Source organism: Lineus longissimus, chromosome 1 (assembly GCF_910592395.1).
Source record: "Lineus longissimus chromosome 1, tnLinLong1.2, whole genome shotgun sequence".
Lineage (NCBI taxonomy): Eukaryota > Metazoa > Nemertea > Pilidiophora > Heteronemertea > Lineidae > Lineus > Lineus longissimus.
In genome coordinates this window covers 10,041,498-10,065,133 of record NC_088308.1, presented here as the reverse complement: position 1 = coordinate 10,065,133, position 23,636 = coordinate 10,041,498, and the positions used below count along the sequence as shown (strand labels likewise).

Sequence of the window (23,636 nt, the reverse complement as noted above, 5' to 3'; positions counted from 1 at the left end):
AGTAACTGCGTTGACTGACATGCGAAGAAAGACAACTTACTGGTGTGGTTGATGTGTCAATAATCTCCCACAAAACGGCTGAATAGTGACAACTCTGTTAGTAGTGGGCGTAGAACAAGTGACATAATAATAAATAATGAAAATAATACAAGTTCATATAGGACGCCGACATGCTTGTCAATAAGGAAAAAGTCATTATTTAACTTTAAACTTTAAATTACCCATGCCCAGCGTTAAATCCCGCCAGAGCCGTCGCAGAGTAAACACAAAAATGTGCCACGCCCACTGTTGGAAGCTTGTTCCTGTCTCCTTCGTTGGCGACCAGTTGAAGAGTTCCTTGGAAACGTACTCGGCAATCATCGTTATCTCACGGAAACTCCCGAAGTCTTAATGGAACTATCGGAGGCTGGTTGAAACGGCCAGCTCTGCACGTTTTGCCTGACTGAAGTCGTTTTAGAAAAACAGCTTAATAATTTGTCTTAAGATGCTTTGAGATTCGCACTGAAGTTTTTGACTTGGCTTAGACAGAATATTATGACTTAAGACAAAAGCTTAGGAGTCTTTGAGAAACCAGGCCCAAAAAGACAAAGGAAGTTTTAAAATATGTCTTTCTGCGCGTGCAAGACCTTTTTTACACTCAGTCAGATGTCCTCAATATGGGTGTCGAAACTTTTTGATGCCTACTAGTAGCAGTAAACATGTCGATCTATCGGCGTTGTGCGTCGAATTGACGGCGCCCACAGCCGATATCAGTAAATGAAATGTTACTTCAGCAGTTGGGCTTATGGACAACGTCATTGCTTGTGTGTGTTTTTGCGTGCAACTACAGTTGGGCACCAAGTATGTTTTGGTCTAGTGACTTCGTCCATGACACTTCTTTTTCATTTCCCAATAATACTTTACTTACTTTTATTATTCTAATCATTACGTGTAAGTCAGTAGCATTCGGGCGGGGGGGGGGACGTTTTTGTCTGAAAGAGGTAGTTTGGCATACCTTTTAATGGTAACCAATTCATTAACTTATTTTACAGCCCATTAAATATACATAGTTAGAGACTATCAGAGCAAATGGTATGGAATAAACAACATTGTTGCACATTATTGGAGTGGAAAACGGCTCCTCGCTTTTCAAGATGATTGATGGGTCCTGGAATTGTCAGGAATGTGAGGTGAGCTGCCAAAACGTCAAACAATGCAATAGAAGATAACCTGTTCTTTCTCCCAACTCCACGTGCCACAATAAATAATGGAGGAACATTCCTGGCAGAGATCTTACAACGAGCTGTCAGGAAACCCCGTGGCCCCATTCCAGTGAGGTGATTGGTCAGCGAATCACCCCACATTCTCATTTTACTATCCGCGCAATCTGAACCATGCCAGGAAGTGGGAATTTCGTTGTTGGTTTTGTTTGTTGTTGCCTATCCACGAAGTCGGACGCTATTGAGAGAATAAAAGGAGAGGAGTTACCACTCACGGTCAGTTTTTATCTCGCTCGCTCGCAGTGAAGTGCTACCTGACATAGATAGTTTGCATAACATTCCTTAGTGTGTAACGATCAGCTGATTGCAAGCATGTGCAACAAAATGAACGTTCCTTCAACAAACTTACTTGCTTCCGCAATTGGTTTAGCTGTGGTCTTGTTGGGGACAGCGGTAGTGGACGCAACGTTACCAAGCGGACAGACAAGACAGGCCAGACCAGTCGGACAGGCACGACAGGTCCGATATGAACATTTTGACGGTAAGTCACAATTCTTTCATTTCTCGACATGGTATAACTTTCAGATTTGTTAAATGTAATTTTAAACTTCTATTTTTGGATTATTTCCCTTTGGGAAGGTTTATGAGAGTTTAGAATCAACTGAGAGTGCTTCTTTTCATAAAGTCAGTTTCCTCGAAGGTGATGCAATGATGTTCGGGGATACATTTTTAACATCCTTTTTAAAATGGCAAAACCTTTGAGAACGCCATTTTAATTGCGCTATAATACTATAATTTATGTGTAGTTTATCTTATCTCCCTGTTCCATTACGTGTTATCATCATTATTATGACATAAGTGAGATTTTGCCAACTTTTTTTAATGAAAAACTGAAACTTGATAATAACTCCTACCAATTTTAATACAGTGTTATTTGAAGTTATCTATCATTCGTTGTCATAATCTAACAATGCCCACCACTTCATTTCACGCCAGCAGATGCTCGGCTCACGATAGATGTACATGTATACTAGTAGTTTAAGGTATTTTGATATGTGGCTAACGAGAGAGATAACTTGAACTATTTCGATACGGTACTTAAGATATCTTTAGTTAGACGAGCAATAATTTCGGGCTCTATACACATGTACATGTACTTTGATTAAACGATTTAATGTCTAATTTCTCATAATATTTCTTCTCGGTGCCCGGTTAATGGCCATGACCACAGGCACGGGATGTGACCTGGGATACATTGCGAAAATCACGTGTTTCAAACGCTATGAAATTCAGGAAGCTATGAAATTTAGGATCCTCGGCGACACTTTCGAATTTGTAGAGTCACATCAAAATAATGAAATTATATATGGTCTGTATATTTGATATAAATAATCACGTAAACACCAGTCTTAAAATAAGCCATCTGACAAAATAAAAACGTTCCTTGTGTCAGTCTAAATACTACAGTTAAAATCACATGCGTTGTAAAATTAACGTGATATAACGTCATGCGATTTTAGCATTCGTTGGCCGGGTGCCACTTGTCCGCCTCGGCTGACGAAATGAGTTGACATTTAGTGGGAAGGGCCTGGCCGATCTTGGGTGCAACTTGCGCCGCATGAAATAACAAAGCAATGTCGCATGTGCAATAGGTTCATGCGGCAGTGTATTATTATCTGACGCCGCATCCATTGTAGACAATGCAAAAAACGCATGCGTTGTGAAGTGCATTGGGTCCATGCAGTGCGGCATGAAACAACAAAGCATTTTCGCATGCGTTTGCAACTTCACCCGGCACACCTCTACTGCATGTTCGTCCGCAGTTCATCACAAACAAAATCGCGATCAGATGAATCTCCCGCATTTATATTTTCGACCATCGGCCGTGTGTTGGTGTATGAATTCGGCCTGCCAAGCTTCCACTGTATGCGGCTTTGCTCGAATCGCATAGCGCAAGCGACATCGCAAAAGCAAGAGCTTTTGTTGGTCGAGTTCCGGTTGGGTGCAGTAAAGCATAAAATAAGGGTAGGCGTTCGTTGAATGCGATTTTGCCTCAATCTTACAGCGCTCGCGGAATTGCAATGCAAAAGCTTCGTTGGTTCAGTTTGAACAGTGAGAAGTAATTAAATAAATAAAAGCCATGAGCGTGCGTTCTCGGCACCGCATTCCCAACAAATTGGTACATGTGCACTAAAAATTGCTCATGAATAGCATAGGGTGTTACCTCGATTGGCCCAATCATATTTTTTGGTGAAAAAAAATTGTCGACAATGGATTTTGTCACCCGTTTGATGATTGTGGTGTCGTGGTTGACCTACCAGACCGCACGTTACGATAAAAATAAGTTGATATTCGAACCTTCTTATTGAAAAAATTGAATGCTTGACATACCGAGGCGTAGAGAATTTGAATGCGAGTTTGTTTGCCATAACATTTCTTTATTAGAGTAGAAAAAAACGCAGCTGGGGGTCGGAAAAGCTTGCCAGATACCGCATTCACGATCGCGGAAGTAGTGGGTTTTCTTAAAATGTTTATGACATAGGCTCGCCGTTAATTTAAAATCTACTTTCTGTTGTTGGCCTGCCACGCGGTTGCAGAGGAAATTATCGCCCCTTTCATCCAACAGCCATTCGATTTTTTGAAAAGGTTCATATTTGATCGTAATTATCTGAATGGTTGTGTTACAAAAATTATTTCTTCAATTCGATCCAATCATATCTTCGACAAACCACAAAGAGGAAACCGGAGGTTCGTCACGTCCGCGAGCCTTCTTTACGCTAATACATGTACATGTTAGCAGCTTGATATAGATTTTTGATCTTTTAGAATAAATTAGAGTGTTTTGTCATAGTCTTCCATTACGAAAGCGGCACATTGTTCACCAACACTGCAATAACACCTTGAATGGCCTGGTCCGGAACTGATGGACGGACTGCTTTGAATTCGCGCGAGGCCTTAATAGCGAAATCAAAGGTTGCTGGATTGGTCGCCTTCAACGGCATAATTTAGATATAAAGCATATTACTTCAGTTAATTCACGTTCATGTATCCTAAAGGCCAACATAGGGAGTTTTCGCAAAGACCCGAAACGCCAACGCGAACGCCTATCCAATTGTTCGAGTTCATAATCACGATGGCGAACAATCGGACAGGCGTTCGCTTAGGCGTTTTGGGGGCTTTGCGAAAACTCCCTATTAACGCCGTTTCATTCTCCGAGGAAGAGGTTTGCAATAACTTCTGTGTTTTTAAACATTTTTACGAATGAACTCGGCCGTGTGCACTTCCGATACCTTAGAGCTTTAGGTTGGTTACTCTATTAGGACAAACCATATCCTTATATCAGATCTATGTCTGGTAAATCGTTAATGGTGTATGTACATGTAAATTATACACTGATGGTTCTGAAATTAAAAAGAATACATCATATTTATTCTTTATTATGGTAAACCTTTAAGAAATAATTTTATTTATTCTACATTGTATTCTTAGTAACTTAATTAACTTGATGATAATGAAGAGTTTCGCTGCATGATCATAAATCTACCACATAAGTGCGCAACACCCTGACCCAACGTGATTCATACGTTTTTCTTTGTGGCGCAAACACTTATCCTCACAGGTACTGACTGGATCCTGCAAACCCATTCAATTCATTCTGGGTCAAGCATCTTGTAGGTGGGGTGAGACCGGAACAATCATTGAATAACCCACCTCAAGTGGGCGATTCAAACAGAATAATAATCATGAGGAAACACTTCGTCATCTTGATATCAGCTGTTTACGATATTACCAGAAAATACAGGGTGTCCCGTAGCGCAACGCGTATATACCTGGACCCCCTATACATCTCGGCTTACTTTTTTCAAAGGGAACATTAATTCGAGTCGGTTTATCAAACAATAACACCAATAGAACAAAAAATCGGTGCCTGCGCATTCCTTGTGAGATATGCATTAGACACGAGAAGGCTGCGATATAAATGTAGGTTTCGGGAGCAAGCCAAAAAACGAACTTTGTTCGTCTTGGGATGGGGGTGGGGGGGGGGGGGGGGTGAGGGAGAGGTCAGGGTCGACACATTTAGCATACTGTGGTTGTCTTTAAACATTTTTTGTCATCAACTGATAAGTTTCCTTTCTTATTTACATTTACATGTTCTGTTTTAACTGTCCCTACTTCCAGGACCTCATTACGTCGTCTAATGAAAGCATGTTTTGAGATCGTACGTTGTATACTAACTGTTTGTGCCAGAGACAGCATCTGTTTAGACCAAGATTGTCCGTTTTTTAGCTTCAAGATAGTGTTGACATTCTCCATTACATGTCCTGGGGATTGGAGCATTTCCTTGTGTGGTTTGGAGCTTGGGTCGCCTTATCAGTTATTAGGACCAATCCCAGTTATGACCTAGTTTGAAAGTGTGACATTTCTACCTTCTTACTAAGATAATTGCACATCAAATAGCGGAGGTCGTTATGTAATTCCAATCGAACGAGAATGGTACCTAAATCGATATCTATTCCAGCAATAAATCCCCTCAATATTTGGACCGAATCGCTCACGTCAGGCTGTAATGACCTACTTGGAAGACGTGTTACTACCAAAGATATAACGCTTCGACCATAACGGTCATATTTTATTACCTGACCGTTAATCTCTTGTCATTCATGATAACACATGTCACTATTGATAGTACAAGACATAGCCATAAACAACGAAACAACCTTGGCCACAAGCCAAATTAGGCGATTTTTTATTCATGACAAACGTCGGATTTAGGCATGAAGCCAATTATTTTCGCCCATCAAAAATAATCTTTTTATTTCGCCGATAGATCAAAATTTCATTCCCCGCGGCTTATTGCCTTCGAATTAAAACAGCAAAAATAGCGCGCTTCCTTACCTTGGGACTGTTAAGTCCTCTTACCAAATGAGGTTGACAACGGCGACTTATCACGGATTTTTATACGCATATGGATAAAACTTTGTAGAAAGAGGACGGATTTTGTTTTCATTTCATAATAAATCTATCTGTATACGTCCATTCATGAATGTCCATTAATGTCCATAAATGTCCATTCATAAATGTCCGCATCATTTGGGGCTCTGGAGGGCAAATTACTGGTCGGATTTCTTTGAAGGTTGATTTTTACTGATCCTTGCATCAAAACCAATCAGGATTTTAGGGGGGTTCAGCATTCTTAATGCAGAAATAAAAAAAATTCCTCAGCGAAGTCCAATGGTCAATTTGAGGTCATTCAATACACTACGTCAATGTACACAAATGCATACACATTTTTGTTTCGTTACCATGGTTACTGAAATGAAAAAAATATGTTTGGTTATTAGGTGAAGACCAATATAAACCAAATTTCAAAGAAATCCAACTAGTACATTGGAATTTGAGGTGATTATTCGTAGTTTTAATCCCTGTCGCTCGATGTTGCGGGGTCGGCCAAGTCTTAAAAGACTTTCACCAGTTTCTCTACTTAATACAGTGTGTCGTACATTTGTACCATACATAGGCCACTGTGTTTGAGGGTAAACGATCCAACCATATTGATTCTTCTCTCGGCATCATCCTAATATCGAGTGGCCCCCAGAAAGGGCCCTAAACTCATGGACAGTTGAATCTATTGTAAACATATTTTGCACCCGCTTTGGTATTTCTGTTAACATTGAGGGATTTCTGTAGTCTATGTATCATATTTATTTTGTGGTGAGAAAAACAAGGAACTAAGACAAAGTTAAAAAATGCCAGGAGGTGTCATTTTTTTCCAGACCACTGATTCTTTGGTAAAATTATTTAGCCAACCGATATCGTAGCCCCTTGTCGTATAGTCGTTTTACATATAGGATATCTGCGTAAAGTATTTATATCTGATGATGTCGAGTGGTCCAGTGTAGGTGTTTCCCACTGATTCGCATTGGCAGTGTTACAACTTTCGTTCAAGATTGACCAAATACCTCTTTTACACCTTGTCTGTTTGTTGTGGCATACTTCTTATACCATACGGTTACCACATTCAATGGGAGCAATACAAGGTGACAGTCAGTTTTCGAGTGGTCGACGTAAAGATTCCTGTGAAGATTATTGAGGTAAAGGGTCAACGGATCAATCAACTGTATACACCAAGCAATCTTTGAGGCCACTTGTCTTGACAAATTAAGATTTATGTTCACCATTTCGTCATGCAAATTGGCCGAGATTTGTGAAGATCTATTTGAATTATATGGTACGATATTGGTCTGCTGATAACATGACCCATTAAGTGTATATTATCGTTCCCGTTTAGGTCAAGGATCGGATGATTTTCATTTGACACAATTAAAGAGTAGTAGGTGAGCTCAAGCCTTAAGAGAGATAAACTCATACAAACACCCATTGATACACAAAGCTAATGCATGAATGAAAATACCTATGTTTACACCGCCGCACGATAGGCACAACCGGAAGTCCTTTTTGCATTACTGACATAACATCAATTTATGATACCAGTATTGCTTGTAGTACTAACGACCTCATTTTAAACTGTTTACGGAAGTCGTTTTTGGGTTTACTTGGAAAGTTGGCCTGAATACTAATGAGGTTGGCAAAAGGAAAAAAGTACACGAACTCCTGTGGTGTGGTACGAGATTTAATCCGAAGTATAAGGTGTCCGGGGACAAATGATTATCTTATGCGCCTTTAATCTTTGAAGACTTGGGGTCTCTACAGAAATTTACGCTAACCCGTCACCATGGTAGGACACTGTTTTCAGAGTGGACATTTTAACTGTTACATCGGACTTGACAATACTCCAATTGACTAAGGTACGCAGGGGAAGTACTGTCGTAGCCAATCTCACCCTAGTCAGTGATTCCAGGGGCGTAGCTAGCGGGGGGGGGGGGGGGCTGGGGTGGAGTCACCATAAATGTGTTTTTGACCATGATTTTGGCCCAAAAAATTCAAAAGGTGTCTCCAAGCCCAAAAAGCTAGCTACACCCCTGGAATCAGTATTCAGAATTGTCCAATTTTGAGCATCAACATTCAAAAATAAAAACACAGTTACACATACTCAGCGGATGGGTTGGCAAACTTTAAAATTGTCTTAGACTTTCAATCTGAAATTTGTTTTTGCGATTGACTTACATTTTTGAAAAGCTTGTGAAATAATCAGAGCTTTTCATCTCTCAGTTGTAGCATAAAATGACCCTGTAGCATAGATGCACGTCTGACATTAAATATTGAGGGCGGTTTAACCTGAGTCGTACTGGTTTAACAGAGAGTTTTTTTTCAAAACAGTGATCCCTTATTTCGATAAAAATGCAAAAATAATTGTTTGTACAACTAAATAATCAAAAGTTAACGGCGAGAGCAATCGGCCGTTTGTTTTCATGTTGCCTTGCTGACGTCCCGGGCCCTAAAACGACACTTGGTCTCTTGGTGCGGCAGTTGGGAGATGAACCGCTTTCCGCAGATCGACAAGCCCATCCCTCCGCAGCGGATCGGAGCCTATTTCTCTGGCCTACGCTTTCCGGTGGTTTTTGACTACTCAAGCTAGTGGTTCTAATCAGCCAATCGAAAACGGTTTCTTTTTAGAATTTCCGGTTGGAATTCCGAGAAAGACATTTATTTAAGTTATCAGACCCGTCCGTTAAGTATAGTGCGTCACTTCGTTTATGAATCATGGAATATTAGAAACTCCGAAATGGACTGTTCGGCGCTGCACTGATCCGTAATCTTGAATCCCTAGCCAAAGCGGGCCGTCATCATCCGGAATACATTACCGGTACCGCTTTTTCATATGCTCCTTTAACAAAATGATCTCATAGACCGAGAATTTATTAAGTATTCAATGAGAGAATAATTACTTCCTTTATGGCTGATAAATGCATCGTCTCGTGCAACAAAATAGAAAAAAATGCTATAAAATGAGTTTATTTTTGGCTCTGACAACTTTGACAACTGGTATATTCTTTATTGTTAATGACCAGATCATGCCACGGGGTATTTCCGAGTATCTAGGCACATTGTATACCTCTTTAAGTTCTTTCTAAGGCATTCTCGGACGAAGAGGTAGCAATTTTTTAATGGTAACATTTCCTATAATGGCTTTACGACAGATAAATCAACAAAAAGTATTTTAATATCAGATAACTTAATCTCTTCTTCAGAAAAAATATATAGCAAGTTTACAAGAGTTTGAGGTGAATTGGAATGGCTTAAAGTACCTATGGCTAGAAGGTGACTTAAGTTCATCCGAGACAAAAGTTAATCACAAGCTCTTTTGGCTCAAAGGCAGTGTCAATCATCCTCTGCCGTGGACAATTCACAAAACAGCGACCAGTCCCTCTTGAAACCTGGTGACCTCCGGCAGTGAACTTCGGTTGGTCTGGTTGTTTACTTTGCCACCAGGGGATCAAAAGTGCAACATCATCATGCTCATGAATGCCATTTTCGGCAGTTGTAATCGTTACCAATATCTCATTCACATCGGTAAATCTCAGTTGTTGTAATTATTGCTAACATCTCCTCATCGGAACCTAATCCAGAATGGCCTATGCTAACAGTGCCATACAACAGTAACGACACTTCCAACATCACCATTACCACCCACACCATTTATGAGCTGAGGAATAATGTTCGCTTTGCGATGCTATTTTTTAAGTATTCTTTCACTAGCGTTCGGCGACAGTATCAAATTCCTATTTCAGTGGCTGTCAAGAATCGGGCTGTTGCCTTCAGCAGGTCGTCCTGCGTCCCCCGCACATTCGTTATTTTCCGTGGGGCTAGAAACTAAGAAAATTGATAGAATTACCGGCTCGAAGTTCTCTGATAGCTCTGTCAGAGATCATCTCTTGTAACCTTGTTTCGAGTTTCGAGATCAGCCCTGCGCATTATAGGTTTTCTCAGTGGGGCAGTGGTGGTTAGGGGCTAGAATTACTCCGACTTACCCAGTACAGCGGTGGTGCAGGCAAGAACTTCGGTCTGATCATCCAGAGGCCGTGGGTTCAATTACATCTGAGTCAGTGCGGCCTAATCATCGAGAGGCCGTCGGTTCGATTACAGACTGAGTCACTATACTTGCCCCCCCCCCCCCCAATGAGCGCTTTATAGCTGAAATCACTTGTCGTGGTGCTTTTAAGTAAGAAAATAGGTAAGAAAGCATTATCCTTGGCCAATCACATGCATTATATCGTTCCTTATCGCTTTCTACTATTCGTCGAAAAAGACGGGAGCCTGGTCTAATTATCATTAGCTTTTCTTTCACCCTGGATCAAGCAAATACCAATCATAACACGAATAGCTTTAGTAACATCATGTCTTGCTTTCACACCTGTGTTACCTTGTAAGGTTTACCCTGGAACATTCTTTTCTGCCGAAGCAAATGACCTTGGGTGCCTGGTTGAGCAGGGGTCCTATCACTGCCAACCTACGCTTGTCATTGTTTTTTTGCTTGCCGTCGCTCGACGTGTTGCTGGATTGCATGCCTAGAAGTTGTAGTACAAGTACCTAGATCATAAAAACGGTGGTTTTTAAGGTGAATGATGAGGCATATGAAAGAGGTCCTTTCTAGCAAGCCTCGATTATTTCCAGCAGGTCGTTTCAGGGCGAGTTTGCATAGAGGTCACGTATAGTCCATAGTCACGTTACTGGCACTTCGGAAATGCACTTGAGTGCAGCGTAACCTGCGAAGCATGACAATTGACAACGTGACTTTTTTGCTACCACGGCCTAATGGACCATTTAAGTCAGTTTTCGAAGAAATACAAATCAAACTGACTTGTTATCTCCGATATTGACGAATCTAGGACTAGGATGTATCCTACATCTTGATGGCTGCATCGTATATTACCTTAGCTCTCGCAACGAAGTCAAAGCAATTAGAACATACAATGTACATGCAGTGCGTATGGTATGGTTGCCTAACCATACCCGCTACCACGAAAATGAGGCAGTGATTTATAAACATTGTTTTGTTACCAAGGTGTTTTGGAATATTGTACCAAAACATTGCAGGTCAAGATGGAATGGAATTCCACTTCCTTCATTCATCGCAGTTCCTAAATACTTTCACCATGTGGAAATCATTGCAGTTAATAGTAAGAAACAACATAATGTCCATTGCAAACCGATTGGCTAATGAGTAAAGGTATATTCTCATTATATCCTAAGGAATTCTTAACAGAAAACATAAACACCACGTGGAAGTGATAATATAAACCAAAAGAAAGTAAGTTTTGCTATATGAGGGGTTTAATGTGCGATTTATACGAGTACGTGTCATTCTTACACGTTTCGTTTCAACAAAGATTCTCCGCTGTTGATCATGTAATCGAAATCGTTAGGTATTTATTTCAATAATTGTTCATAAGCTACAGGAAGTGCACGTCATTATCGTGTATGCTGTGATCAATCCCTGACATTCACTCATTGTTAAGTGCTTTCCATTAACCGGAGTCTGTCTCAAAGCGCTTTACTGCGTCTGTCACATATCTTGTCACGACAGAGAGGCACTCTGGGTTTCGAAGGGCTGTGACATCGCATACATATAAGTGCGACCTGTGATGGACAAAGTGGGAACCAGACTGGTGTCCGAATCCACACTTTTGAGATTCAGACCCGTCAACAGTAACACGCAACCGTGCTCCACAACGATGATGTTTTCTTTTTTCCACACAGAATCCCACTTAAAACCCGAGACATAATCGAAAGTTCTCGGAAAATGGTACTGACAGCATCTATAAACCGGGTGGGCCATAAAAAGAGTACGCTATCAAATATGGAACTATGCAAAAACCAATAACTATAAGGGTTGTTCTATTTCAGAAGAAAAAAGGAGCTTTGGTACTTTCAGTGACAATTTTAGTTCTCATGTTCAATACAGTGAAAGTACAGCAGTTGCATACAGGTAGTTTCATATGAAATGCATGTTTGCGAAGCCAAACGGGAGGTCAACTTTGTAAAATTACATGAACAACTTGAAAATGGATTATTACCAGTAACTAATTGGTGTATTCCCATTTCAACTACATGTATTCCCATTTCCAGTGTGGGGGATTCGAACAGTGTCAGCAAGTCAATGTCCACTATGGTCCATGCTCTGCCATGACTGTCCGCTATGGTTGCACTTGTACAGTCAAGACAGTGACACAGGTAACCATAGCAAACAGTCTGCCTTCTTTCATTTCAGTTTTTAAAGACACTTTATAGAACACTTTCAGCGAAAAGTGCTTGTTATCATATCTTCCTACTATGGTGCATATGCTACACAACACAGCACAAGCAATAATCTTCACAATTTAGGCAGAAATGGGAAAAATAAGCGTATTTTGTACCCTGAATTAGGCATTGGTCTATAAAAGTACTGCTTTTTCTACTTATTCAAGACAGCTTCATCAATATAAACCTACTAACAGATGTCTTTAAGTTATCATCGAGAAATGTCTACTAGCAAATCCACTTCGAGTGCCATAGATAAATCTGCCGGAGTTTTCAAATCTGTCGTCTGCTGTAGCGTCTGCTGTATTGTCGTCTGCTGTAGAGTTGTTGTAACCATAGTGGACAGTGACTTCCTGACTGTCCGAATCCCCACACAGATTTCGCCTGGCCTGTTGTAAACTCGTCTATCGACAACTCCCCGGATTGCCATTCTGCCTCACTCGCCTACTTCCATTTCGCCTATTGCGCACTCACCTATTACCAATTCGCCGATTCCCATTCCGCTTAATTGCTGTGCATCTCTTTCGATAATGGATTCTTCCATGGCATGGTTTTGTTCTTTCGGGGGTTACTGGCCCTTTGTTCCCTACACCTTACAAGCTTCACACCCATCCCGTAGAATTAAAAGTCTTTAGAAAGCTTTCGAGGAGTGGGTTCAGGAGGTTTGATTCGTACTAAGTTTTCCTCTCACAAGTACCGAACTAGCAAGGTTCTAAAGCATTACTATACAATATAGCAGAAGTTGATTCGTGCCTATCTATCGACGTTGTGCATCGGTATCTCTCCTGAATGAGTGACACTCAGGTGTTACACTGATGTGTCCGACCCTGGAATTCTGGGGTGAAATTCGTGGTAAACAGAAGCAAGTAGTTTGAAAAAAACTAATTCAATAACAGTGCGTGTCTTATCTTCGTTTAAGCTTGATAATTGTCTTATTAAACATCGTACTTTTAAAGCTGTTGACTATGCTTGTTCGTCAATATCACGCTCAATTACAAATAAGGACGATTTTGCTTGTCAATCACAATACCTGTCAATCACAAATAGCGTAAAAGTAGGCAGATATATCATGCATTTGAAAAGTAACGTACATTTGTTATTTCACCTGATGTTGATTTTTTCATACATTATGAAACACTTCTGTTTAACTTTTTATCAAATGAATTATACATTAGCCTCGTTTTGACTTCGTAAGTTTTGGTGAGACAACCGTAACCATTTCGATCCATGATATAAGAGATCCAATACCTTCAGTTCGGTGTCAATTCTATACCACATCCAGGCGATATTCTTGCATACTGGGGAAATAAATTTCAGTGAGCCTGGGGGAGGGTGCATTTCGTCAACCACCCCGCGTACAGCTCTAATGAGGTGGTGATAAAATGGACCCAACAACTGCATGTACAATGTACCGATGACCACTTCTGGTCATGATGCTAGGAGACACGTTGAATTCGCAAGTTCCTTTCCATTTTTTTTTCAATATGGCAAAAGATGGATAGGCCTACAGAAAGCCTTGGGAACAAAAACCTTTTTGACAAGATGAAACAATATTTTGGCAGCCCTACATTGTGTTTTTCAGGGAGTTCATACTTCATTGTTCACTTTCAACATTCCGGACGGTAACATTTCTTTCCTCGGCATATCCATCTATATTGGGAAACATTCAAGAGCTGTTTGCAGCTTTCCAGGGGAACCTCACGTTAAGTGCAAGGGTCCTCATCTTAAAATATTCTACATTCTACGTATTTTCGGCTAAATATTACAAATATTCGCCACAGTTGCCATTCCGATGGTATTCGATCGTTAAAACCTGGAAAACATCAGAAATCTCTTACATTTCTTGCAAGGCTAACTAGCGTAACATCTGGAAGCTGCGTTACACCTGGGTCAGGTATGGCAACCTTCTGGCCCTGGAATCTCCTCTTGTTCCTTTAAAGAGAACGAGATTCGTTCCAGGAATTCGACAACAGGTATCAGCAACAGGTGCGAGTAATTTTGCTTGCTTGTGACTAAACTATCTTAATCGATAGGTAAATCTCCCTCGGTATTTGTTTTGTAATACATTAAAATAGTTACAGGACGGATTTGTTTCTACTCCTGTTGTTCTTCCCCCCACACACCTTAACCAAAAGAATTTGAAGGAAAATGCTTGCCATTCATGGGATAGAAACGCTTACCGCGTTTTCTCTTAAGCGTTTCTCCTTTCGGTTAGATAGGTACGTCAAATAGCGGGCCCAGAAAGAATGCTGTACAATCTTGGAAATAAAGTTTGTTGAGCTTTTGATCACAAAAACCTCAAGTAACACAAATATCCTACCCGTAGAGGTTTTTCAGTGACATGAAAAGCCATGAGAGCTTTTCGAGATTCTCAAAGACCATTGTTTATTTGGTTTTTTTTATTTTACCGACTCGAACAACGCTTTTATCATCCCTATCCTTGTTGTTTGTTTTCTTCGGGCCGGCTGAGTAATTCGATTTGGAATTGTTCATATCTTTATTACTAAAGGACAAAACAGTGATCAGTGACATTATGGGTGGAGCGCCGGGCTCAATTATCTTGTGGTCGTGCATTCGACTCTCAGAGAAAACGACGCTGACGCTGTTAGCATTTGTGTCCTAGACACGATATTTAAACCTATTATACTAGTCTTGCTTCTCCCCGGCCCCTCACGGTTTACCAGTGGGTAATAGGCTTTCCTGGGGAGTTCATCTGCGATAGACCAGCATCATGTTTTGATACTCCAAGTCGCCAAGGGTCTTATGTGTCCGGCGTTCGCCAGCCTGGGACAGGTTTCGCAACTCTTACGAAGAGCCACGAACGACGAAGCACGAAGTATGCGAATCCACTTTATCAGCGACGTCTTAAAAATATTTGCCCGATTCCCCTAGAAAAAAATGTATATAAGATGATTTACAAGTGTCCCGTAAATCAATTAACACAACCCGGCTCCGCTGTTCGTACTTCATCGTTCATAGGGGTAGCTAACCTGCTTATTAGCGCACGAGTGAGGAAAAACTATGATTAAATGAAGACTGCGCCTGACGTTAATCAGGTTTTGATAAAATGTTCTTTCTTTAACCGTTCGTTAAAGATTACATGTAGGTTATTTCGCCAAAACGCCGAAATTTGTCATTTTTTGCCAAAAAGTATTCAGATAAAACAATCACCTTTTTCGGTTCTTTGTCTAAGTTTTGACGGAGTGGATTCGAGTGCAGACGTACATCTATATCATCGAGTCATATCGTCGACTTTGAGTCAGATCGTTATCTGTTTTTCACTGATAATAGTTAACCAGCATACATTTCTATGCTACATTGTATGATAATGAAGAACATGAAGGTTGTAGAACAGCCTTTCCCTCTTAGTTTATTGCTATGGACAGGAGAACACAATCCCTGAAAGTGCCAAAAGCTGGTATATGACATTTCGCTCCTTTGATCTCGAGTTGTAACTGTTGTCAGAAGGTAAATGTATTTATATTTTAAGATAGAATACGTTTTACCTTCTGACAACAGATCAGAGATAGCGCACCGTTTAACAGTTCTGATGAGTTACATTATGTATCTTAAGAAGCTTCGATGATAGTGTCTTGATCTACACAATGTTTGCAAGCCAAATACGTCCGTTCACTGATAAACAAGAAGAAACGTGTAAAGAATAACGCTTGAACTGCTATTTTAAGAGTAGGAACTCATGCGCTATCAGCAATAGTTCATCCAGAATTATTGGCCTTTGCTGCTGGATTGAGCCCTAATAAGGAACAAGGAACGGTATACGAAAGCGTTTGTTACCAACACAACGAAGTCTTCATGTGTAATCTAAGGCACGCAGTTGCTAAGAAGGCGAACAAGGAGTAGCGCTCGTCCTAAAGATACTCCAAAAGCGCTCAGCCTCGCTTGAACGAGACATGTATATCGAATGGGCTTAAAACGTCTAGATAGGTTCATATTTGATAATAATATTCATGTGAGTTGTTACATGTATTTGCGACATGTATCAGGTATTTTTAATCAAACACTTTTACGACCCTCTGATTGGTTTTTGTTCAAGCGACGTCATCATAGGCAAAGCAGACTTATTAAGGATACGTTTCAGTATTTGTGTATTTCAATTTTGAGCCGGATTTTGCATCAAAGAACCCAATTAACGCATGTTTCGTATGAATAATAAAATACTTTGCCGTATTTGAAAGGGAGATAAAGCCGAGTTCGTAGCGCTGACATTCGGATTTTCCAAAAAGCTCTTCTTACAAACTACTAAAGCCTGAAATGTATCACGGCAAAAAACAATAACGTCATTGACAGCCGGGACATTATTCAGCCGAGATAGGCGAAACTCGGCAACTTAAAGATACGAAACACCATATGATACAAAACCGAACAATCGGAAGCGGACGAGCTAGGTAAACCAAAAAAAAACTAATGACATGACACACCATTCGTACTTCATTCTCGTACTTCGCATGTCATGCGAAACCTACCAATTATATACCCGATGAGAACGAGGAAGGGCAGAATTGAGAAATACTCACATGGAGTATGTATATAACCACATTTTAAAAAACTTTTAGTACAGGAATCATTGATTATATTAGATTTTTAACGACAATCCCTGTGTTTTCTTTCTTTCCAGACTACTTGATGAGTATGAGTGAGGACCTCGAAAATCAAGACCTTGTGACTCCTGCCAGACACATCCCCGAATCCCGCCATCACAGCCGAACACATCACCGCGGTGATGACGCCACCGAATTAGTGGGCAGATTGAGCCATTTGCTATCGACATCCGACGATGAAGATGTAACTGAGGGAAGCGGCAGCGAGGCCAGTGATGGGCATCGATCAAACACAGTATCGGCGGTCTCCACACCTAGTATCAATATACTGGCGTATTTCAGAGGTAAGTTAGAATGCATAGTCGTCCTAGTTAAAACTAGATCACACTTTTTTTTAGATTTTCGGTGAAAACGCGGCAAATTACGGTGATTTGTTGAAATTCTTGGTAAAATCTTGTCCGAAATGTCAAAGTTTTGACTAAAAGGTGCATGAAACGTGTACTTATTTACATGTTTACTTAGGCTTACTATTCCTTACGCAGATATGTTCAGTGTCAAGCTATTATGTTCTCCTGACCATGATTTTGTATGGCGTGATTCGTGAACTGTCATCTGTCATTTCAGTCATCTGTCACTGACCACTTACCCCAAGGGCATATATAATAACGAGGCCTATTATCAATTAACCACTTTGTCCCTTGATCGCTATCTTCACGCTTCATCCGGCGATAAAGTTGAAAGTATGGAAAGAAAGGTGACCAACATGACCCATGGGTCATAACGATACTATGCGAAGTCCAGTTGACCTGAAGGCTATTTGTAATGATTAGTGGGAGCAGGGGTAATTTAACTTGACAAATGCCGAGGTGACGTTCTTGGGTCAAGTTTTCATAGTCGATTTGACAGGGTGACGAATTGCTAAGTAACGTCGAACATACGATGTCGTTTGTCTTATACTTGGAAGAGTTCCAAGATTGATCCGGCAAGTTGAAGAAATCCCCGAATTTAGAAAAAAATACTAGAGCGTTGGAGATGCGAATAAGTCATCGTCGTATTTGATCAGAGAAATCCCAGAATATATGAATATAGTTTGAAAATTCGTTGGCTAACACACACTCATCAGAGGTCTACGCCATGCGTTGAAACTTTGAAATTTGCAATTGAATTTGAAAACTTTCTTTTGCGTAAAAACGTACGGAATGATATGAATATCGAGTTGCCGTTGCAGAGACAGATATACAGATACTACATTCCAAGTTTCAGCAAAGTTGCATGCACGATAACGGCTCTACGGCATTGTGTATAACTGCATTTCTATTTCATTGACAGCATACCCCTATACAAAAACTGAAATTACAAAGAAATCGTCCATTTCATCATTTCAGATGTGCCAAGGGAACACTGGTCCTGCTGCATGCTCGGGGTTCTATCTGGTGATAAAGGCTTCCACTGCCAGGCATCGTTCTACGCAGCCAGAATCGTCCTTCGGAACCGAAATCGTTCTCACAACCGACGCATGCCGTTCCATGGGCATAATAGGAATCCCACTTATGGTAAAGACATCATGTACCACTTCCAAGGGTGCGTGGAGCGCCGCGCTGCCGAGTTCCACAAATGCTGCTACGCCGCCACGCTGGAACGGATGGAGATGGACCGATGGAGACGGTACAGAGATTTCGTTTCAAGGACTAGGGGAAACTAGACTACATTGTATGCTCTGAGTAGACTTTTAACCGTTGACCTCGGATGTTTTTTTCAAAGATTGGGCAAGCCCCAGTACCGGTAACTTTGTGATGACAGATGAAGGGAAAAGGAACGCAGCTTTTGCTACATCCTTCACGGTTGTTTCCGAGAGATCTCATTGCGTTTCTTCTCACCGTTAACGAACAATGTGTGTGCTTCAGGACGGTATGTACATCGTGCGATGGGTTGGTTATTGGACGAAGTAGTTAGAGATGAGAGACACGACTGGGCCACTATGCTGTAGGACCGAAAGGAAGAACACGGCTTTTGACTTTTGGTTAAAGTTGAAATTTGTCGGAGGTGTAGTGCGGGTTTTCACAGCAATCTGGTCCAGGTATACGGAGCAAGAATAAACTAGTTGAACTACTCCTAGAATATTCGTTCTGGTTGTGACACTAGCAGTAAAAAGTTGGCTTTCGGATGAAGGTTTTCTGTCATGTAGGCTATTAACTGCTGTATCGGTTTTCTGTTCAGAGTGCGACAACTGTCCGCAAAAGGACTGAATTGCATGCGTTTGTTTGATTATTCGTGAATTTACCCTAGAGTTTGTTACTAGTAGGCCTATTGCATGCGTGCCATTCTCGATATAGTATATACTCAGATTTTTCTCCTGCACGCACCTTCATTTTCTGTTTATTTCCTGACTAAACGAAGTCGTTGCAAATGTTTTGCAGGACCGATTGACTGTATCATTGGTTTACCAGACTTCAGATCAGCAGTAAGAAAAAAAGCTTCCGCTGTTACCTTGCAAGTTTCTGTCTTCTGGTGTAACGAAGGGACCGTCTCAAAGATATCTTAATGCCAATTAAGCGAAAATGTTTACTCTTCCGCCCTGACTAGACCTCCCTCCTTAGAACTGAAATTTTGTTATATGTTTGCTTCATTACTTTCACTGATATATGTATAAGCTCGCCTTATACATGTATATGTTTGTTAGATACGAGATGGTTAGAAAAACCCTAAGATGTAGGTCAAGAAAGTGATAAGGCAAGTGAAAGTAGGACGCTGTTCTTGCTATATCTCTGACAGTGCTCTGTAGGCGGTACATATTGCGCTAATAAAAACTAAGGTCACTGTTGAAAAGAAATTAAGTTAGGACACTGAAATTGGCAACCCCTCACCCAAGTACATTCGCTTCAATGGCTTTATAGTATTTTGTGACGGTCCCTTAAGCCTCACCTTCACTTTAGCAAACTCCTCTAAACATCTGCAAGTAGACCTACATCATCAAACGCAGAGTATGCTTCTCCGCCTGTTGGGGAGGATTGGCGAGATTTGCTTAACATCAGCAAACATGTTTTCAAGAATGAACATGTCAAATTATTTCGAAAGAAGTTTGCTACTGTTTGCTGGTGTTTGGAAACACATTCACATTGATATCAAACTGTTTTGTGGCAAACACGACCAAACACAAACTTTGCTGATGTTTGCCAAGAAATGTTTGTTATGTAGACCAGGCTTAAGTATTTGACTGGATTTGATCTGATACCAACTTGACTAACTCTAATCGAGACGAATACACTTGATCCTGTTGTTGCAATCTTGGGACAGCTTGAGGCGAATATTGGCTGCCTTCTTGTAACATTTGGAATGAGGAGAAACCTTAAATGTACACAGTCTGTCTGTTGATAACTTTGTTGCATTAGGGCCCCATAGACCAGGGGATACCATGCTTGTAATAAAGGTTATATTTCGCGGGGGAGGAAGTCATATAGCTACTTGTAAGCAGTATCATCAAAGGTCGTGGTACTGGTATCATATTCAGGATGAATATTTCAGGGAACTGAAGCTATTCCAAACGGCCCTATACTGAAGAAACGGTTCCCTTTTGGTGAAAAGACTGAGATTGCCATTGACTGAATGGTATATCAACATCTCTGACAATTAACTGATGAAAAACGTACTACACCATGGCCTAAGGTAAACTTTATTTGTTACTGCAAGAGGCAATCACTCTAAAACTAGAGAGAATTTCATCGTTAATGCGGTCACCCATGCTCTAGAGGAACTTCTGTCATAACTGAAAGATCTGTAAACATTGCATTTCATTTTATTTGTGTATATAATTAATAATTAAAGGGACCTAAACCTTCAGTCATTCTCATTGTAGCAGGATTTTGGGGTAGTTCTAAAAAATCCATTGACACTCTCACACTTTGATTGAGTGTATTTTTAGGTACGATGCAAATGTCTGTTGTGAGAGGTCACGCACCTGTATTAAACGAAAATAGTTCAGTTTTAGATCAATGCGTGGTCTAACCATACCAGTTGAATGGTAATTTCCATTTAAGATATATTTCTTCTTGAGTTCTGAATAACTGTGTGAAAAAAATGAAGAAAATGATGAATTTTCAGTCCATAATAGCTTACTTGTGTGGTTTTGAGGCTCCATTTATAAAGCGGTCGTGGCGAATAATGTGATTCGCAGGTTAAATGCTGTAAAAAAATCATATCGTGCATAACGTACAACGAAAATGTCATGGTTTGACAGGCTAGGATAGGTCTATTTGGCTGTGAAAGCGTTCCTCCCTCGGAAAAAGTTATTAGCATATTACACCATTACAAAGGGAAAACGGCTAAAAACTTTATTACAGGTGCGTCACCGGGAGGCTACCTTGCACGTCCCTTAAGAAACAAAGGGGCGTAACCAACATTCTGGATTTTGTTTTATGACTCTTAAACTACCCAAAAGGTGTCAGAAAGGTAGCGTAGTTTCATTCGCAACTCATTTTTTTCGGAACATGATATCATCTGATGTGGTACATGTTTGGGTCAAAATAATACATTATATGCATGTTGAGACAATTTGAAGAACATTTTTCAATTTTCATTTGGGGAATGAAAAGAAATACACGTATCTCTTTTACGACCTTTTATTACTCAAGGGTGACATGACATCCCGACGTTCTCATCTGTAAAAATAACAATTAATTGTTAATCACTTGACTGATTATGGTTAATATTAGGGCAGAAAAATAGCTGCCAGTGTTATTGTGTAGGGGGAGGGGGGCGGGGGGGGGGGAACGTTTATCATATCTTTAGGACTTTAAAAGCAGGGCGTGCTGTGTGGTCCGCACTGCGATATCATCGATCATGTTGGTAAGAGCGTTTGAGTCCCATGAAATAGGAAGTGTCATGCTTTATATAATCTAGATATTTATGTCCTACGCAAAGCCTCGGTATTCAGCTGTTGGTCTAAGAGGTCGCGTGTAGAAACTGGGTACCAATCTTTCGCAGCGTGTCGCGCACTTGTAGCAAACCATCAGTTTTGCAGGATGGGAAAGTTTATAGTGGGGTGATCAGAATAATGTCCCTGATGTCCCAAATCACAAACTGATATTTGTTGTATATATGTAGATTTGTTGTAAATTAGAATAGAGCAACGGGCATATTAAACACTATGAAGAACGTGTCGTGTTTTCTTAATGTTTTTGTGTCATCATCAGCAGGGGAGTCGAACTTCTTGTCAGTAAATGCTGGCCTTGTCGAGGTACATGTATAAAACAAAATCGGAGTGTTTGGTGTTTCTGTACAAATATTACATATTCGGCCCCTATTAAAAGTCACCCGACTCGAAGAATGCACAGACCAAGTTTTTCATTCACAAGTCATACGAAAAACAGGTCAACATCGATCAAACTAGCAGTAAAGTGGAGCAAGGTCTAGTCCCGCGTAGAAGTTTGAAATGTCCCATGATAGAATGTCCGGGGAACAAAGAATAATGAAAGTCATTGCCTCTATAGAACCATATACCATGTACGTTACCACACTCCGTCAGAATACAAGTTATTCGCTTTGAAGCTACTGAACCGAATCGTGTCGCCTTGGTCTCAGTTTTCGTCGACAGGGAATTACTCCTGTGGTGGAAATATGCTGGTCCGTTTTTTGGTGGCCACGCTGTATATAGTGACAATAAGGAACAATCTGAAGACTTCAGACCTCAGACAATAGAATGTTGCCGTCTGAAGGTTACATTGTTGTAAATGTGCAGAGACTATTATTCGTCTAATTATTCGTCGTTCTATTATTGTTTTGCATCTCATCGATCAGAGTGTAGCTGAATCAAAATGGGTTTGATCATGGCTTCCAGTTAATTGCCCGAGAGACCTGTGGGATCAGAGGAAACTTACCGTGACCTGACTGTTTATCTGAATGACTCTTCGATCTTGAATCACCGAGGAACTAGATTTTCTGGTGATAGTGAATATGGAGTAACGAGAGGGCATTGGCACAATCTTTCTGCTCTCGATGTCGGTTATATTTACTTTAAAAGCAATGTGACATGATATCAAAATAAGGACGTGTAGTGTAATCGATGGGCAATTAAAGTTTTAAGATAGCCGTGGTGTCAAAATTGTTACCGCATTATCATCGACTGTCACTTCCGCGGTATGGCCTATCCCGATATGACCTCGACGATCTCTAATGTCAAGTAATTGGGAAAGTAGCCAATTCAATAATTGCATAAACATTTCGGTTTCTTTCTTCCGAGGCAAAATATGAATAAAGCACTGATTGTTAATGTTGATGAACATGATGGAAAATGGGTAAATCCGGAATCAACAGCTACATTGTAGCGTCAAACTCCCGAGGCAGCCATTTTCCTTATCTTTTTAAACATCGTTGAAGAGATTCATCCGCCATGTAGTAATCAAGTCAGAATAGAGATTCTTCAATCAATGACGAAGTATTTTTTTAATGTTTTCTCTATCTGGCTGGGAGGAGGCCGATCCATCATCTGCGTCATGAGTTTGCCATAGGTGGCTGCCGCCTTGAAAGTCTCCTGGAAAATGTTGAGGCATTTGTTTAGCGGTGTTATTCAGCCAGTCAACGGGCAAATTCTAGCACTGCATGGGACTGTCGAGTGGGAGCTGGAGTACCGGCGTGTTCAGTACTGTTCAAAATCGTGATCCAGCGTCTTGAAGCACGGTATGCC

The 23,636-nt window shown here is 40.7% G+C and overlaps 1 protein-coding gene across 1 annotated transcript; it reads left to right on the top strand.

Annotated features, from left to right (window-relative positions):
- The first annotated feature begins 1,306 nt into the window (after positions 1 to 1,306).
- LOC135488088 (uncharacterized) lies at positions 1,307 to 22,108 on the top strand. Its single transcript, XM_064772513.1, has 3 exons — positions 1,307 to 1,740; positions 17,035 to 17,301; positions 18,343 to 22,108. Exons 1-3 carry the CDS (start codon positions 1,572 to 1,574, stop codon positions 18,657 to 18,659), a joined length of 753 nt encoding a protein of 250 aa, XP_064628583.1. The 5' UTR covers positions 1,307 to 1,571; the 3' UTR covers positions 18,660 to 22,108.
- Positions 22,109 to 23,636: the final 1,528 nt, after the last annotated feature.

Bases quoted from the DNA above. Each gene is read 5' to 3' on its own strand.
- LOC135488088 (XM_064772513.1), top strand. From the start codon at position 1,572: ATGTGCAACAAAATGAACGTTCCTTCAACAAACTTACTTGCTTCCGCA. The intron at 1,741-17,034 runs GTAAGTCACAAT...CTTTCTTTCCAG, and splicing joins CCGATATGAACATTTTGACG to ACTACTTGATGAGTATGAGT. The intron at 17,302-18,342 runs GTAAGTTAGAAT...TCATCATTTCAG, and splicing joins TATACTGGCGTATTTCAGAG to ATGTGCCAAGGGAACACTGG.